The sequence below is a fragment of the Carex rostrata genome, chromosome 30, assembly GCF_964058835.1.
Source record: "Carex rostrata chromosome 30, lpCarRost1.2, whole genome shotgun sequence".
NCBI lineage: Eukaryota > Viridiplantae > Streptophyta > Magnoliopsida > Poales > Cyperaceae > Carex > Carex rostrata.
Genome location: NC_135947.1, coordinates 6,078,935 through 6,098,014, shown reverse-complemented (window position 1 = coordinate 6,098,014; position 19,080 = coordinate 6,078,935). Strand labels below are relative to the sequence as shown.

At 33.9% G+C, this 19,080-nt stretch overlaps 2 protein-coding genes across 2 annotated transcripts; both read left to right on the top strand.

Moving 5' to 3' along the window:
- The first annotated feature begins 5,660 nt into the window (after positions 1 to 5,660).
- LOC144546868 (adenine phosphoribosyltransferase) lies at positions 5,661 to 7,180 on the top strand. The gene is made up of 2 exons (XM_078295454.1): positions 5,661 to 6,170; positions 6,895 to 7,180. The coding sequence occupies exons 1-2, from the start codon at positions 5,727 to 5,729 to the stop codon at positions 7,060 to 7,062; spliced, it is 612 nt and encodes a 203-aa protein (XP_078151580.1). The 5' UTR covers positions 5,661 to 5,726; the 3' UTR covers positions 7,063 to 7,180.
- Positions 7,181 to 8,514: 1,334 nt separating this feature from the next.
- LOC144547052 (GDSL esterase/lipase At1g28640-like) lies at positions 8,515 to 12,873 on the top strand. The gene is made up of 5 exons (XM_078295660.1): positions 8,515 to 8,777; positions 9,117 to 9,332; positions 11,264 to 11,415; positions 11,758 to 12,034; positions 12,509 to 12,873. The coding sequence occupies exons 1-5, from the start codon at positions 8,531 to 8,533 to the stop codon at positions 12,778 to 12,780; spliced, it is 1,164 nt and encodes a 387-aa protein (XP_078151786.1). The 5' UTR covers positions 8,515 to 8,530; the 3' UTR covers positions 12,781 to 12,873.
- The last annotated feature ends 6,207 nt before the right edge of the window (positions 12,874 to 19,080 follow it).

The window sequence follows — 19,080 nt, the reverse complement described above, 5'->3', positions numbered from 1 at the left end:
CCCCCCATTTTTCAAAAAAATAAAATAAAAGAGGTTGATCAGGTTGAAAATTTGGTTTATTTTTTATTTTTCGCGGCTGTAAGAAAAATTAATATATTTCTTTATGTGTTATTGGATTTATGTGTTAAAAAAATAAAAAAATAAAAAAATAAAAATATAACTTTCCGGTTAACGGTTAACCGGATTTATTTTTTGAATCCGGGAATCCGTTAACTGGACATTTGTCCCAAATCCAGTTATTGGATAACCGGTTTGGGTATTTTTTGAAATTTATTCGGGATTTGTGTATTTTTTTTTTAATTTTATTTATTTTTTGGATATTAATAAAAAAATCGGACTTTTTGAATTCGGTTTCAAATATGTTAATGTTGAACATTATAATTTATAACACAACTTGATCCCATTTAATCACGAGACATGTATAAAGTGACCAATGAATTAAGTACGGACATTAATTATTAGTGTAGGACATGGAGGCAGTATATACAGTATTGTCTTTGCAATATATAGATATATAAAAATTAGTCGTATAAGTGTTGAATATGTATTTATTACTTCTTTGTGATTATTTGATTCATTTTCGTAGTCGTCATTTGATACTAAATCATCTAAGAGATGTGCTATTAGTCTAACTTGGTCATTTTCAAGTGGTTTATCATTAATCTCACTCTTTTTAAAATATGGTCCATCATTACAAAATATCACATCTCTAGATATAAATATTTTTTTTATTAATTGGGTCAAAACACTTATAGCATTTTTTATATGGTGAATACCCTAAAAAAATAGCTTTCGGGTGCTATGACCCAAGTGCTATCACCATATAAAAAAGGCTACAAGTGCTATGACCCAATTAATAAAAAAATATTTATATCTAGAGATGTGATATTTTGTTAAGATGGACCATATTTTAAAAGGAGTGGGATTAATGATAAACCACTTGAAAATGACAAAGTTAGACCAATAGCACCTCTCTTAGATGATTTAGATTTCATACCAAATGAGGACTACAAAAATGAATTAGATGGTGAACCATTATAAGACATAAACAAATTTCAAAGACTTGTAGAAAAATTAATTTACCTCAAGGTAACACGTTCGGATATTTATTTTTCCGTAAGTCAAATTAGTAAATTTATGCATTCACCAAAAATGCCTCATTTGGAGGACGTAAATAGGATATTGATATATTTAAAAAGAAATCCTGGAAAAGGCATAAAAATGAAAAAAAAAACAATAATTTTAATGAAATATGTGGCTATTCCGATGCAGATTGGGCCGGTAGCTTTGATAGAAAATCTACCACCGACTTTTGCACATTTGTAGATAGAAATCTAGTCACATGAAAAAGCAAGAAACAAAATGTGATGGCTCGATCTAGCGTGGAGGCAGAGTACTGAGTCATGACATCACCACAAGTGAACTAATATGGATCAAACAACTACTGAGAGATATGAGCATCGAATTTGATCAACCTGTGAAGATGTATTGCGACAATAATTTTGTTCAACATATTGCATCAAATCCGGTGTTTTATAAAAGAACAAAATACATAGAAGTGGATTGTCACTTTTTTAGAGAGAAGGTCCAAGCCAAAGAAATAGAAACACTGTTTGTGGGAAGCAAAGATCAATTAGCAAATGTTTTTATCAAAGGTTTGGATCCGACACATTTTGAGGTTATCACTAAGAAGCTCGGATTGTATGACATATACATTTCTAATTTGAGAGGGAGTGTTGAAAATAAAAAAGAAACATAGAAGAATTGATCTCAGACACTCGTCATAGATCAAGAGATCAAGAGATCAAGGATAAAGGATAAAAGAAATAAAAAATAAACTTTTATAGTAATAAAATAAACGGTAACATGTACCGTATTGACATAAATAGCAAAATAGTACAAACAGTAACTTAGATAGAATTTAAGTATAGATAGATGTATAAACTATTGTAATAAACATAAGTTACATAACAAATATACTTCAATACAATACTCCCATCATAATTCATAAAATCAACAGTAAGAACTATACATGTTCGATATATCCGGCTCAAATATTTAAGGTTGATAACTTTAATTGACATGTTTTTCTCTCAAAATAAAATTTTATATTCTATGCCACGAAGAAACGAAACTTAATTTGGAAATCGACATTTTCTAATAAATTATTTGTACCTCTCGATCAACTATCTGCAAGTGTTAAAATAAACATGATAGTTTAGTATTTAACTAGCCTCAAACAACTAGAAACTAACAAAACGAGAACACAATAGTCAACCGAGGTCGGTGAGTCACAAGCTCTGTATTGGTTACAATGTCACAAACCAACAATGATAAAGACTGTCACTAACTAGGCAATTGGCATTTTGTTATGTAAAATTATCCGAACATATTTGAACTTTGTTTGACATAACATCAACTCCAAAACAATCCGAAACAACTTTGTTTGTCACATATCGTATTTGCTTTTTTTAGTCACAAAAAATAATATCATGCTATTAGATACATCCATTTTAAAATGAACCGATCAAATCCACACCACTACAGTAGTTTACAGAAAACATATAATTTAAACCATCCATAAATTTTTTATTATAATTATAATATCTTAATCGAGAACGGTCCAAAATATGTGCTATTCATATATCCATGCCTTTAAAAAATATGAAAAAAAAAAAAATCAAATTTTATGAGTAAAGGTTGCAATTTAATTAAGTCACCAAACTATTTAATATCCACAAAAAATGACTCTTTCGGATTTTAAATATGTGACCTCCTACATGAAGAGTATTGTCTTTTCTATTAAATCAAAAACTGATTCTTAAAAAAATAAATAATAAAATCCAATTCTAGTAAGCCACCTCCTCCTTTCTTTATCATCGCTTAATTAAAAGCAAATAAGCTCTGTTTAGAAGGCGGTGCACACAAGTTCCACAGCTAATTTGTTGGATGTCTGTTTCTACTTTTTAGGAGCTCAGTCACGCTTGGAAATTGAAAGATGAGCAGGAACTTTCAAATTAGTATCATTCTCTGTCATAATTAGTAAGTGCGTAACTACATATTTGTACACAATGCATTAATTTATCATGAAGAGCTCCTGGGTTAAAGATATTGACACAGCTGTTTTGATTTCATACAACACACTACTCGTACAGACAAAATGAAAAAAAAATATATAAATAATTTGTTGCATGAAGTGAAAATAACTCTGTCAATATTTTTACCGGGACTGCTTATGATTGCCCATAATTTTTTTTTAATTGCTTAAATTTACATATTGGAATAAAGATTTCAAACATTTAGAAATCACCCTTAAATTAAATACAACATTGTTCCACTTTACATTAAAAAAATCTAATACATACGACAGAGAATTATTTTTAAATTATGATGCTTACATCATGTTAGGAAAAAAAATGCATAATATATTGAACCCACGTATTAAATGCAATAAAAAATATTTTTCATTTTACATCCGAAGTGTACTAATTAAAACTACAAAAATTCTATGAAAATATTTCCTCAGAACTTCTATGAAAATAAAATAATAATAATTAAATCGATCATTGTAAATACAATGCATAACAAAATTAGTAACAAATAAACTAGTTAACATGAAAAGATTAAATAGGAGTTTATGTCTACATCAAATATCATTACTCAAGTTGCACACCCACATATATATATACTAGTCAAATTGAGATTTTAATTTTTCAACCCTTCTGTCAATGATCATAAGATACCAAAATGAATGAGTCCATTTAACTAGATAACAAAATATCACTTTGGATTCATCTCTATATTTTTTTTTTGGGAGTGACAATGGGCCATACTCTGATTTGATACTGCCTTTCTAAGAAGGGCAAGTGAGACAAGAATGGCAATATGGAATCTTTGCATCATCTCTCCTTCTAAAAAATTCAACTCTAGTAGTAGCAATCTCTACTTATCTTGTACCAAGCACGCTTGGAAAGCTTCCTTTGAAACAAGAGACCGAATCTTCTACACCTGGGAGCAGGAAATTCCTGCCCCTAGAGTCACTGTGAATGAGTTCAAAGTGAGTTTTAGATCAAATATTTAAATGTTAAAAGTGACTCCGGCACTACCCAGCAGTGACTCTAGAGACAAAAATTTTCTGCACCCCTAGGGGCAGGTGATCTCGTTCCTTGAAATAAAGGCTATTTGTATTGCCCCATTAAACCACACAATTCCTCAGTTCCCATATAGTAGAGAAAAACCTTTATTCACTAATAATGTACAACAATTAGTGGATTGTTGTGGAGATTTTGAGTTCAGTTCATTTCAAGCATGTTTCAGATAGAAATCGAAGAAATGCAAGTAGGGATTAGGATCGATCAAAATCATGTAATTTAAATTGATGGTTTAGATTTATTTGAGACTATCCGGTAGAAGTTATTCGAGACAACATTAAAAACAATCTTAACCAGTTGTAGGGAAAAAAAAAAGGGCCATAAATCACAAAAGGTATTCCAGTTTACCTTTTATGAAAATATAAAATGACAAAGGGGAGTACTATACTGAAGGCTTCGTTTCTGATTTTGAGAACTAATTGACATTTTTTTTCTTAAATACTGATTTTACCCTTTCAAATTCTCTCACTCATTTAATAAAAAATCTAATAAGAAAATAACTTCAAAGGAAAATTCCTTTTTCTCCCATGAGAAACAGATCCGTTAAGAGAGAGGGGTCCCATAACTCATCCAAAATTTCATGTGATCTAAATCCCATAATCTTCTTCCGTGATTTTTCATGTGATCATATCATGTTCAAAAGTTTTGACATAGCTAGGAATGTTTTGTATGTTGGTTTGGTTATTTTTATATTTCACATCTAAGGAATGTTTTCTTATATATCTTGCTGAGAAACTCACAATGAACGTATTGAATTAAATGAATATCCAAACTTTATCTTAGTATATCAGTATTGAAAAATTTCTGATCCGTACCTGCCTCACCAAATAATAACTTCATCTTAGTATATACCTAGTTCGAATCTTCGTTTATATACAAAACTATTTTTTTTGCTTAAATGTTAATTTGATCTGTATATATGTACTAACAGGTCATCAGGGAGAACGAATGGTTGAGATTTTGTTTAAATTTTATTAATTTGACATCATAAGTATAAAATTACAATAGTTTAAGCCAATCCTTACGAATGGAGGAGGGACAGCTTTGGATGATAACTATGGACTGCAGTTGGTGCCTTGGGCATCTATGGAAGATGGAGAGTCTTGACTGCTATTTTCTACTTTTATAGTTTGTTGTTATATTTTGTTTTGTGTGTTTTTCTGTTTTGTTGTTTGTAGGTTTTGATATAATATTGGTCTCTCTGTGGGTTTTCGCTGCTAGGGTATTTTTGTAAGAATTTCCTTTAAAGTTATTTCTTATTAAATTTTTCATTAAATGAGTGAGAGAAATTGAAAGGGTAAAATCGGTATTTAAGAAAAAAAAATCAATTAGCTCTCAAAATCAGAAACTAAGTCCTCAGTATAGCACTCCCAATGACAAAAGGCGCACTTGCTCCCAGTTTACCTTTTGGGCTTTCATATCAGTTACAGAAGGCCCAATATATAAGTGACAATGTCCTTGGAGCCCAATATCTAAGCAAGGTTTTACTGGCATGTGGGGTTAAGTTAAGTCGGCTTGAATAAAAATGAACTCGGTCCAAATCGAAATGATTTCATGCACCGATAACCCGCAAAAATGGCGAGACTCCGTCTCGGCCTCCCTCTCTTCATTCTCTGTCTTCTCCTAACCCCATCGCCACCAGGCGCTTCGGCGCTGGGCTTCTACCAAATTCAAACTCTTCTTTCACTTTCCAACTCCCTTCTCTCGCGCGTCGCTAATGCGCGCTCCGCCCGAGGCGACCTCTCCGGAGCCGCTCGAGTACGCCACCTCGCCTCGAACCTCAGCCTCCTGACAGGAAATGTCGGAATCTTTTCTCTCGGATGGGATTATATATGGAATTACTATTCCTCCTCTCTTGAACTCCCACTTGAGGATATGTCGCGCCTAGCGAAGAAGCTGTTGGAAGCTTCTCGTACTGGATCAAACGAGCGGATTATGTGGATTAGTGAAAATTATTCGGATTTGAAGCGGTTATCTGAGTCAGTGATTCAAGGTCTTCTTCGAAGTTTCTCTCAATCTGTAAGTATTTGACAAAATTGGAGTTGAGACTTGCCAGAAGTGTAATCTTTGCGCTTAAAGTTTGAAACCCTTACAATAATTGTTATTCGTATTTCCAATTTAAAGACATGACCAGTGTAACTAGTAGGAATCAGTGGACCAGAATCTGGGTTTGTCTCAGTATCAGCTCCCACTTTAGCATAAATCAGGTCAAAATTTATCTGATAACCAACACCTTGAGTCCTTGATAACTTGAAATCAGTTTAATACAGACTAGTATGGCTTCAGAAATATAATTCATATTGTGAGGCTATGGTAATATGTGTATTAGACAATGACCCGCACTATGGACTCGTATCTACATTTTTAAAGTCTAAACAGTCCATCTTAACCGTTAAACGTGATTTCCATATGAAAATGTACTTGAAGAGCAAATTTTACATTTTTTAGAATTTTTACTATTTTTTTTAGACAAGTAGAAAATCACGTGATTTGAAAATTTTGGACCATCCAAAATGAGTGATTTTCTACCTGTTTAAAAAAAATAGTAAACAAATTATAAAATATGTAAAATTTGGTCTACAAGTACATTTTCATATGGATATCATGTTTAACGGTTTGGATCGACTATTTAAACTTTAAATATAGAGATATGGACCATAGGACGGGTCTATCTGTAATATGCATATTACCATAGCCTCACTCTTGTATAGATAATGACCATAATATGAGAACAAATTTGTAGGGGGCGATTAGAGATGCAGTCCTGGCAATTAAAATGGAAATTGAAGAAGGAGATTTGTTGAAGGACTGTCTCGAGGTCGGTACAAGGGATTTGGAGGGGTTTGTACGAATAAGCAATATATTTTCCTCTTTCTCTCCTTCTGGTTCCACTCGTGAGAGTGAGCTCTGATGTGATAAGAGTTGCGTCTGTTTTTGGTTTTGTTATGAAAAAAATTTACAAACTGTCTTTGTTTAGGATTGTGTAAAAGATAATACCAATTTTGGAAAGCAAACTTGAAGTTATCTCTTAGTGTTTTTGCAGTCCAGGTGGTAACTGTGTTTGTTTTCCTCTTTTTCTATACGGAAAAGTTGTTGAAGTCTTGGTTCTCGAATTCGTGAACTTTTCATTTGGACCAAATTAGTCCTCCAGCTTCTCTCAAAATAACCAAGTTACTCTTTGTATTAGTTATCCAAGTTAGTCCTTCAGCTTCTCTCAAAATAACCAAGTTAGTCTTTTGTATAAATACAACCTCAGTGACCAAATATATTCTTTTTCCAGAGTTGACCAGCTTGGTATTTTTCAAAATTTCTACAGAAATTTTTTGTGCAAATGATAGGTAAGGACCAAGTTGGTGTTATTGGAGAAGTTCAGGGATTAAAACCTGATTTTTCTGTTTTTTTTTTTTAAACCCTTTTTCTAAGAAGTGCTGTATTGTCTATTATTTTCCTATGTAGAGATTTTGGCAATGGTCCATCCTAACTTTATTCCTTTCTTTTTTATTTATTGGGTAATTTTAGTAGCAAGTATATATACTGATGGAGACTATCATTCGACCTTTTCTGTTCCCTTTCTCTTGGTTTTTGTTTCCGTTATGATCTGTTGAGATGTTTACATTTATAAATGTTGATCCTCTTTTCTTGTTGGTATGGACGCATGTGTTGTAGTCCAGCCCAATAAATAAGAAATATTGTATATAAGCCCAAATTTTAAAGGTGAACAAAAAATAGAGGACTATTTATATATAGCCATGTTGAGATGGGCAGCTGGATATTAAGCCCAATATATCAGAAAGGGAACTTTACTAACAAATAAAACAAGATTATATTACAAATTTACAACTTTCAACGATTTTAACGGTTTAGATTCGTCGTTTGAAGTCAATTTGATAGGTTTAGATTTAAGTTCACCAAAAAAAAAAAAGACTTTGTGAGCTTAAAAAATAACCACCACCTCGTTCTCCTCCTATTTTATAGAGACGTTAATTTAACTTTATGCAACACTAAATTTTTTTCCTAAACATTTATTCAAGTATCCACAATCACATATTAATTAATTAATTTCTGATTCAAATATAAGCAATATATTGAACAATTCTGAATTCAGCACGTCCCTCAAATAATAAGCTACTAATTAAGATTTAAAAAAAGAAGAAGAAGAAGGTGCGGATACAATACGGTAACCAATTTGTGTGCCTTTAATTTCCATCATGAGAAAAACACATTCGACGTTTTTCCTTTGTGTACAACGTTATATAAAGTTGTCTTATTACCATGTGCTAACTCTCGAAAAACAAACACACACACACACACACATATATATATATATATATATACACACAAGCGCATCCCGCAAATTGACTAATACAATATTGTCTCTCATGGCTGCCGGTCACCTTCGTTTGTCTTTTCACATTCCTATACTCACAATCCTTGTAGTTTTGAAAACGGGAAATTGTTGCTTCACCCGCATTTTCTGCTTTGGCGACTCGATCAGCGACACTGGGAACTACCTCAACTCTATTGGTGACAACTATGACCCCGTCGGTAACCTGCCATATGGGGAGACTTATTTCAATCGCCCCACTGGCCGCTACTCTGATGGACGGTTAATTCTCGATTTTATTGGTTAGTGCACTTTACTCATAATTAAATTTCTTCCTTCTATTCTGAGTTGTTTCTTATCAACTAATTAACAAGTTCCTCACACATATAGAATGAATTCAGTTCTGGTACCCAAGGAAATGTAATATGTAATAGGATCACCGGAATAATTCCTAAGAAAATTACACAAATTTAGTTAAATGAATAAAATTAAAAAAAAAAATCAACCTCAGAATCTAGCTGCACCAGTTTTGATTTAGATTAGTGGCCCTGTTGGAAATTCCCTAAGACAATGAATAAGGAAAAACTTACTATAACTCTGTTTTAGCAAAGAGATTGACCGGCTTATATTACATTGATTAGCGGAAGAATACGGGTTGCAATTAATCCCGCCATATCTCTCAAAAGAGAGCACAGAGAACTTCCTGCATGGTGTGAATTTTGCTGTTGCTGGCGCCACAGCACTGGACAATTCCTTTTTTGAATCCAATGGAATCGAGGTGTCCTGGACAAATTACTCGCTTGGTGCTCAGCTTGAGTGGTTCAAGAAATTACTACCTTCAATCTTGGAAGAACCAGGTATTATCCGATTGAAACCTCCTTTTTTATGTTTATTTGTGGCTCATGGGTGCATAGCATATATTTTGCTTAGTACCAGTACAACAAATAAAATTGATTAATTTAAAGCATGCACTAGGTACTTTTTGTGTGATTAGTTTCTGGTTTTCTTTTTTTTTGATTAAAAATCTCTAGTTCTATAATCTGTTCTGTTCGTAGTTCTGTTTTATTTTTATTTTTTTTAAACTATAATTTTGTTTGTGCGCGCGCGGGTTGTGAGAGAGAGAGAGATCAGTGGACAGAGACAGTTCATGCACGATGTACGTTGCACTGCTTTAATTAATTAGTGTATTGTTTACCATTTGACGTACAAAGATAACTTGTGATGTAGCTCCTTAATGGAGGTTGTAAATAACTTTTGTTAATTTAATATATTGTTAAACTATACTTTTTTTCATATTTTTTTTTATTTGAAGCTAGGTCAGCTGGAAAGAAGCCGGTTAACAATATATTAAATTAAGAAAAAATATTTAGAACCTCAATTAAGGAGCTACATCAGAAGTTATCCTTGTACGTCAAATGGTAAACAAAACACTGATTAAAGCAATGCAACAGCATGCATGATCAGCAGTTCGGCACTACTCCCCAATCTGCCTTCTGTGCTTGCTACATTAGCAAGCGTTCAACCAAAGAAATGCTACCCCTGATGACTCATTTATTAACCATTTTTTTCATTTTTTGTTTGTTATTGGATGTAATCGACCTCAAAAGTCATACGGAGAGGAATACCTCTATATTAAAGCCAACAAATAATTAATATAAGCCAATAATTCAGATGTTCCAATTCAACTTAAACAGATGTGACATGGCAGGTATAGTGACATGCTGTCCCGTTGTATTTTATTCATGCAAGACAGCACGCCCCACATGATTTCCTGAATACATTTATCTATTCAAAGAGTTAATTGGAAATTTTCTCCATGCTTAGTGATAGCTTTTAGTTCTTTCTCATCAACTGTTTCTAATGATTAAACAGAAAGCTTTGTAAATAATTTTCTTATATCAATGAATTGTCAGAAACATTGATTCCTGACCTTCAAAAAAAAAACAGAAAGCAAAACTGCTTTGTCAAGAAAATGGGATGTGAAAGCAATAGTGATAGACATAATTAACATCATGAAGTGTTTTGCAATTAAAAAACACGCAATCCAGAATCCGTAAATTTAAAAATAAAATAGCAAAGAAATTTAAATCTTACAGTTCTGAATTGAAGACATCTTTAGGCGGAAGCGTTAGTATTGATCTTCAACGGTTTTCCTCAGATCTAATGATGGAGACCCTTTTGCGTTTTCTTTACTTCTCTTTCAAAATGGATGTAAAGTTTTACAGAATAATATCAGTTCTGAATTGAAACTCCTCTTCTTAGCCACTTTAATCTATCTCTTATTACTATGTTTTTTTTTTTTTTTTTGTAGAGAGAGACTAGAGAGAGAGATATATATATAGAGCCGTATATTTTTATCTATATAAAATGAATAGGGCCATTCCTGATTTATCAAAATGAATAGGCATATATCTTACGCCTCTTCTCATCAGGCACCTCTTTAATTTAATTATTCAATAGATTAATTAATTAATCAATCAATCAATCTTTTTTTTTAATTGAAATTAAATGGCATAAAAACGTTTTTTTTAGAAAAATGGCATCTGTCCAAATAGAGAAGGGGTCTTTTTATATATTCTGAGGCAATATTTGGAACCAGTACATTTATTAATAGTAATATGAATTTTTCCATCAAAAATTCAAATGCCTTTTCGTTAATTTCTTTATATGAAATTGATGCACAATAATAGCATAGGCCACATAATAAAATAAAAATAACAAATAGCAGACAAAATACATACCCAAAAGACAAGAAAAGGGAACCAAAAAAAAAAATTGAATTGTGCAGGATGCGACAGCTCTGTCATAAGCAGTGCTCTGTTTGTGGTCGGTGAGATAGGAGGAAACGACTACAACCATCCATTTTTGGAAGGGAGAACACTAGATAAAGTCCGAACCTTTGTCCCTGATGTAATCAGAACCATCAGTTTAACCATCCATGTACGCATTCTTTTCCTTTCTCTTAGCATAGTTTCAAGTCAACTTTCAAACCTTTGAGGCTTATTATTATTATTAAACATGCATGTGATTGGGGCACATGCTCTCATTATACCTTACACTCTGGCCTCTGCATCAGAAAAGTCTTTTTAATTTGTTTTATACTGCTTAAACTGTTTTTCTTCATGCTAACATGCTTGATTGATTTTTAGTATCTCTGAATCTATGTATTTTTAAGACAGCACGTCATGATATTGAAAGTAATAATTATTTGATGTACAGGAATATGCCAATGCTAAACTAACAGTGTATGACTGGGATCTTAATTAATATACAATTATACAGGAATTGATCAGTCATGGAGCCAAAACATTACTGGTTCCAAATAATTTCCCGATAGGATGCCTCCCGGTGTATCTTACGCTGTTCCAAAGCCAGAAAAAGGAAGACTATGACCCAGAAACAGGATGCATCAAGCGCTTAAACGAGTTTGCAGAGTACCACAATGCAATGCTTTTAGAGGAGATTGAAAAGATTCGGCTTCTCTATGATGATGTGACTATTATCTATGCAGATTACTATGAAGCTTTCATGAGCATCATTCGCAATCCAAAGAAATTAGGTGAGATTTGCAATCAAAATCAGCAAGTCATACATATAACAAGCCACCAAAATCTAATTTGGAATAATGATTATTGTGTCGCTATATATGGTCCTCAAAACTTTGATATCGACTTTATAGGATTCAAATAAGATATATAATTGCAAAATAGAACTAAAAAAATATTCATTTGTAAAAGAACTTATTTACCTGTTCCGCAAAAGAAAATAACATACTCATTACTCAGTGATTCTTTTTTGCTGAGCTATACATTCTCTTATATTTGTTTTTGCATAAGGATCATTTTCAAGCAGATAAAAAATATTTTAAAGTGTTCTTCTATTTATCGTGCGCACTAATTAGATTCACTAAAATAATTATAAATACAGGGTAATATAGTTTAATTTATTCCATTATTAGATCGCTATACTAAAATGGTAACATCCTTCTCATGTGTATTTATAAGCTAGTTATTTAAGCCACTTTTTTCTGTAGGTTTCAGTTACACTTTAATGACATGTTGCGGGGCCAAAGGCCCTTACAATTTCTCATTATTTGCACCATGCGGAAACCAAGGTTCTACAGTTTGTTCAGAGCCATCAAAGTACATAGCATGGGATGGGCTCCACTTGACAGAGGCTGCTTACAAGGCAATTGCACATAGAGTGCTACGAGGGTCATATTCTTCCCCTTCCATAAGTAATACTTGCTCCAATATCATGCATGATTCGGGGAGCCTTCTTCTCGTTCCCTCCAACACAATGTAATGAATGAGATAGACAACATATATGCAACCATTCTTAAATCTTGATTGTTATTTTGACCCAAATGGCAACTATAAGAAATCTGAACTTCTTTTTCCTTTGTTTTTTAATACTGAGAAATGTTTTAGATTGAAAGAATAGCAAGACTTTCCATTGAAAGACTTTTTTTTTTTTTTATAAATAAAAAAAAACAGATTGGGTCAATTTATATTACAATTGCCTTTGGATGATGCTTGAGACCAAAATAGTTTTTTTTTATTAAGATTGGAACTGTTGTACTGGAGTAAGGCGCAAGTTCAGGTCTATAAATTATATTCTCAAATTTCAAGCCATATCTTTTCTTTGTTATTAAAAAAAAAAGGAAAAAAATTGAGGTCAAGCCTTCAAATTTTATTGCTAGCTATGTTCAATATTGAAGGTACGTAATGACTTTTTTCTACAGTTACAAGTCGGAATTTCAAAATTTCCCATTCCGCATTTCCACCTGAATCTTATCCCTCGGGGAATCAATAGCAAAATTTAAGGAAAATGATTTGGCTAATCCAAGGTTTCTCCTCAGGTCGAAATGTTTATCCCGTATATATGATCATTCAAGTTAATTTGTTTGACCATTCCAATTGTTAGGTCAAATTAGGAAAAGAAGAATAAGCTTAATTAATATATAGCTTTCTGAACACTCTTGTATTAATTAACTAAGGTGAAAAAAGGAAAAGGGTAAAACCTGATGTATTCTCATGTCATCTTCTAATTCTAATCAAGGCTGAAGTTCTTGAGATCAAGGGCATGTTAGCAGCAGGCAGCAGCCCAAGAAAAACTGAGGAAAAGTTGGCGTCTCTGGAGTCAGAGAATAAGATGCTATTCCATTACTTGAGCTCATGACGGTGCCGCTAAATGACGACATCACATAAAAGGAAAGGTTACTGTCAAACGTTTCAACAGAGAGAGAGAGAGAGAGTGGTACAGGAACCGGATTAGTTCAAGTACCGTCCAAATAATGCTTTCTTTTTTGGCTTTTGTCGTTTTTTTTTCAAAATTTTCAACAGCTCTCTACCTTTTGTTTTATTGTTGTACTGGGGGTTTTGCTATGATGTTAGAAGATTTAGGATGTACTGCTGGTACTGGAATTGTTGTACTGGTACCTGTCATGATCAGGGGTATGGCTGGGAAAGTCTAGAACATGCTTAGCATGTTTATGAATTATGATGTCGAAGCTCAAACTCCAACAATGCCATTCTGATTAAAAAATTTAAATAATTCCCTTACCCTTCGAATAAAGTGTGTAATTGTTCCATATTTAGTCTAAAATTACTCTGTAATGTCCAAGATGGAAAGTTACCTTTAACGAACCTTTTTTTTTGATAAAAGGCTTTTCGCCCGTTTCATTTCAGAAACTGAGGAGTACAAAACATAAAAAGATCCAAAACGTACTGTTAGTTCAGCAGCAACCTAAGCACTAACTAGAGTTCATATATCAAAACATACAACAAATAACCAAAAGCAAACATACAATATAAAAGACTGCATCAAAAGTAAAACATAAAATATAATCTAGGCTATGGCATATTGGCATGCAGCTCTTCTTCTACGCAGTAGAGGAAGAGGAGTTATCAGAGGGAGATTGGTAAAGCACCATCTGCAGGTCCTCCTCTCTGGGCTTTCAAATCTGGAGAGGGATAACATCTGGATCAAATAAATAGGTTCCAATGTATTGTATTTGGAACCTCAAATACAATACATACACAAATATATTTAATAATTATAAATATAAATATCAAGATATGCATCGGTTGAATTAAAATAAAAATAAAAAATTAAACCAAATCAAAGTAATTCAAAGTTTCAACCGAACAAAATCATTTACACCGAAAAATCAAACCACTCAAAGGTTAACGGTTCGGTTAAACACTATATAAACCAGTCCAGTAAACACCCTCGAACATTAATCCCTCGTCTACATTTTAACCGTTTTATGTTCAAAATTGGTCCGAGTGTCATGGGCCACGTGACATGCTGAGATTTTTGTAAAATTATATAGTATATACACAGAAAATCTCCAGAATTTTTTCTGAAAAAGAAAACGAAAGTAGCACGAGGGGACAGCCGAATTCATATCTTATCCTAAGGTACCTCACTCTTTAAGTCGGTTCGTTAGATATTAACACGAATCTTAAAAGATTGTCTATTACAGGTTTGGATCGGATTTGTCCGAATTATGATCTGACGGTCTTTATTCAAACTTAAACAGTGAGGTAATGCAGAGGATTCCACTCGGTGACAACCAGGGAGAACGAAAGCTACTGAACGTCTGAAACCACTCCCTCTCTCATCACCTACCCCCTTAACCTTTAGGGTCTGTTTATTTGTCACGGGATTGTGCGGGATGGAATTTGATGGGTTCGGAAACTCACTTTTACATTTGCAGGAACCCATACTCATAAGTATGCACGGGAATAGTTATGGGAATGTACCGAATGAGTGTTCGGTTGTATCGTGGGAATAATCATGAAAATTCTTCTTTTCTTTCTAAAATACTTGTTATCAATAAAATAATTATTAATTAAATTAAATTAATAATCATTGTGGTGATTAATACAATATTTCCATTTTGCTTAATTGTTTATTAATAAAATTACAATAATGTAATAAAATAAAATTAATAAAATAATAATATTAAATAGATGAAACATTTCAAATAAAAATTATTACTAAAATGGGTACAAATAAAATAAGAAAACATTTATAAATAAATAAAATGAGAAAACAATAATTAAAAAGCATTTTAATAATAAGCATTTAAAAACATTTTTAAAAAATATTATAAACAAACAAATATTTAAAATATGTAATTACAAAAATAAGAAAGAAAATAGTTAAAATATGTAATTTAAAAAAATATGAAAACAACAATTAAAAAAAATCCGGATCATATCAATTGTTAGTCTCACAACTAAAAATCAAATATACCTAGGTTCCTTCTATATATAAGAGAAAGAGAAAGAGAAAGGGGGAGAGTTCAAAGAGAATATGAAGAGAGCACGTGGAGGTAGAAAAGGAATGAGAGAGAGTGTGGGACCCAGCAGTAGAGAGAAGGAGAGAAGATTGAGAAGAAAAAAAATGATGTTTGAGCTCTGTTTTTTGAGCCCACCAAATTACACTGAAATGGGAACGAAAATACTGCTATCGTAGGAACATTATGAGAACAAAATAAGCTGCGTTTGAGCGAGTTATTCTCAACTCGAACTCAGCTCATTTAATAAATGAGCGAGTCAACTCGAGTTAAAATGGTAATAACGAGCTGTAGAGCCAACTTAAACTCAGCTCGTTATCAACTTGAATTGACTCGCAACTCATTTATAACTCATTTAACCATGACTCGCAACTCGTTTATAACTCATTTAACCAGTCAGTTCTTAGATATTATTATACATTAATATGTGTTTATATATACACAAACAATTGAAAATATAGGAACAATCAAAAGGCAACTGAAAGTTTGCAAAGAATTTTTACAATGGTTGGATAAATGCAAGGAGAGCAGGCAGCCGACCCAACTAGAGAAACTGACTGCTTGTGTGCTCAAAAAGAGGTTTACAGAACTTTCCGTCATGGAGGAAGACATATGGCGTCAAAGGGCAAAAGTTCGATGGGAAACACAAGGTGATCGGGGAACCCACTACTTTCATACGGTGGAATCAAGAAAAAGAAGGTCAAATACAATTCAACATATTGAATTTCAGGGAGCACAGTACTCGGATCAGAAAACAAAGGCACAAGTTTTTTTTCAACATTACAAGGAGTTAATGGGAGCAGAATCAGACCATGTACCAGACATCCACTGGGATAATTTATACCCGAACAGTCAAAACCTCCGAAACATGTCAGAACCGATTTCAGTTCAGGAAATTCAGAATGCAATTGCTTATTGGCCGAACAATAAGAGCCCCGGTCCGGACGGATTCACGGGTGAATTTTATAAGAGCTTTGTCGATGTGTTATCACAGGATATACATGCGACCCTTCATTCCGTAACACAGCTCCACACGCCCCTATACCCTCTGAACAGTTCTTATATAATTCTCCTTCCCAAGAAAGAAGCTCCCCTAAACACCAATGATTTTAGACCGATAAGTCTGCTTCATGGAATTCAAAAGATTTTCTCAAAAATATTAGCAGAGCGCTTGCAAGGCCACATGCAAGACCTGGTGGAAGAAGCACAAACCGGCTTTATTAAAAATAGACAAATCACTGAGGGTTTCGTATACGCTCAACAAGCATTGCATTGCTCGCACAAAATGAATTTACCATTGGGAATTTTCAAAGCAGACATCAAAAAAGCATTCGACACAATAAGCTGGTCATTTCTGCTTAAGATTCTAAGAAAAGTGGGTTTCTCGGCCAAGTGCACTAGCTGGATTCAAAATTCAGTCCTGACCGGTTCATCTCAGATTCTAATAAACGGGCTACTTGGAAAAAAGATCATCCTTAAAAGAGGTGTCCGCCAAGGGGATCCCCTTTCTCCATTACTATTCATCATAGCTATGGATTTTATAGCAAGATGGGCGCAACGCTTAGCGATAACAGGAGCAATTAGACTACCCTTTGAAGGGATGAAACCGTGCCTTTTATATGCGGATGACGCGCTATTTTTCGTGAAACTAGAAGGGCAACAGATACAAGCACTAAAAGTCTTACTCACAGCCTTTGAAAGAGTCTCAGGTTTAGCAATAAATTTGCAAAAATCAGAGATAATTTTCTCGCATGTACCCATAGCACAACAACAGGCCTTGGCAAATCTGATGAGTTGTAAATTAGGGACCTTTCCATTCACATACTTGGGGTTGCCACTTTCAAATCGCAAACTTCCCAAGTCTGCCTACATACCACTCATACATAAGTTGAATGCTAGATTGGGGTGCTGGGCCGCCAAGTTTCTCTCAATTGCGGGTAGGCTAGTTCTATTGAACGCGGTTCTAACGGCCATACCAATATTCTACATGTCGGTGCTCAAACTACCGGATTGGGTCATAAAGGAGATAGATAAAATAAGGAGAACATTCCTGTGGCATGGGGTAACGCAAGAAAAACGGAAAATGAACCTTGCGAACTGGCAGCTTGTATGTCAGCCCAAGGAAGTGGGAGGATTGGGAGTGCATGATCTCAAAGTCTTTAATCAAGCACTGCTTCAAAAATGGGCATGGTACTGGTCAAAACCTGAAAATAGATTGTGGAAGCCGATTTTCAGCATAACATCAACTACAAGTTATCCATGGCCGAACTCACCTTTGTTCAAGCAAATCCAAAAAGAATTTTTTTTAAATTCGGTTTTATATGTACCAGGTAATGGGTCGACAATTATCTTCTGGGAGCAAGACTGGGGGCATGGTATTTTAAAGCATAGGTACTGTTACCTATACTCACACACAACAGATGCAACAATAACACTAAAAAGGGCAAAAGAGACGGAATTGCCCCTGGTCATATTCATGCAACCTATGACAGTAACAGCTCAAGAAGAATTACAACAAGTGCAAAGATTGTTGTCAGCTACGACACTCTCAACAAATCAAAAGGATGATGTCCAGTGGAAATGGGACAGCAAAGGAATCTTTACGGTGAAATCAGCATACGAGGAAATGAAAAGAGGCTCAAGAACTAATGCAACAGTACATGAAGTGTGGAAGCTCAAGGTGGCACCTAGGATCAAGGTATTTGGTTGGCTCATGTATCTCAATAAAATTCTGACGGTCGACAATCTAAGGAGAAGAGGATGGTGTATAGTCAATCGGTGTATCATGTGCAAAGCCAACCTGGAGTCAACAAAACACCTCTTCAATGAATGCCCATTCTCCAAAGGAGTCTACAGTCAGGTGGCACATACCACTGGTACGCCAATTCACACAATGCTGGTACCAACTGAAGAAGTGACATTGCACAACCACCCAAGAAACACCAGGAGCCTAATGCTAATAACACAGTTCATCATTTGGCGAGAAAGGTGCAGACGGATCTTCAACGAATCAGAAAAAAGCATTGCGGATCTAATCGAAGAAATTAAACAACAAATAAGATACAACTAAACGTATCAAAACTGATACCGGGCAGCAAAAGGGCTCAGTGCCAGTATAATGGCCTTTTTTTTTTTTTTTTTTTTTTTTCTCTTTTTCTCTTTTTCTCTTATGGTGTAACTGTACACCGGTTTTCTACTTCTCTTTAATTTCCGTTATTTAAGCTCAACTGTTTTGAGCCTCTATGTTTTTCTATTTTAAGTTAGTTATCAACTTTGTAACTGACTTTATTTCAATG

What these genes read in the sequence shown, in the direction of transcription:
- LOC144546868 (XM_078295454.1), top strand. Translation starts at nt 5,727, where the DNA reads ATGGCGAGACTCCGTCTCGGCCTCCCTCTCTTCATTCTCTGTCTTCTC. An exon ending in TTCGAAGTTTCTCTCAATCT is followed by an intron (nt 6,171 to 6,894) that starts GTAAGTATTTGA and finishes ACAAATTTGTAG; the next exon opens with GGGGCGATTAGAGATGCAGT.
- LOC144547052 (XM_078295660.1), top strand. Translation starts at nt 8,531, where the DNA reads ATGGCTGCCGGTCACCTTCGTTTGTCTTTTCACATTCCTATACTCACA. An exon ending in TTCAATCTTGGAAGAACCAG is followed by an intron (nt 9,333 to 11,263) that starts GTATTATCCGAT and finishes TGAATTGTGCAG; the next exon opens with GATGCGACAGCTCTGTCATA. An exon ending in TCGCAATCCAAAGAAATTAG is followed by an intron (nt 12,035 to 12,508) that starts GTGAGATTTGCA and finishes TTTTTTCTGTAG; the next exon opens with GTTTCAGTTACACTTTAATG.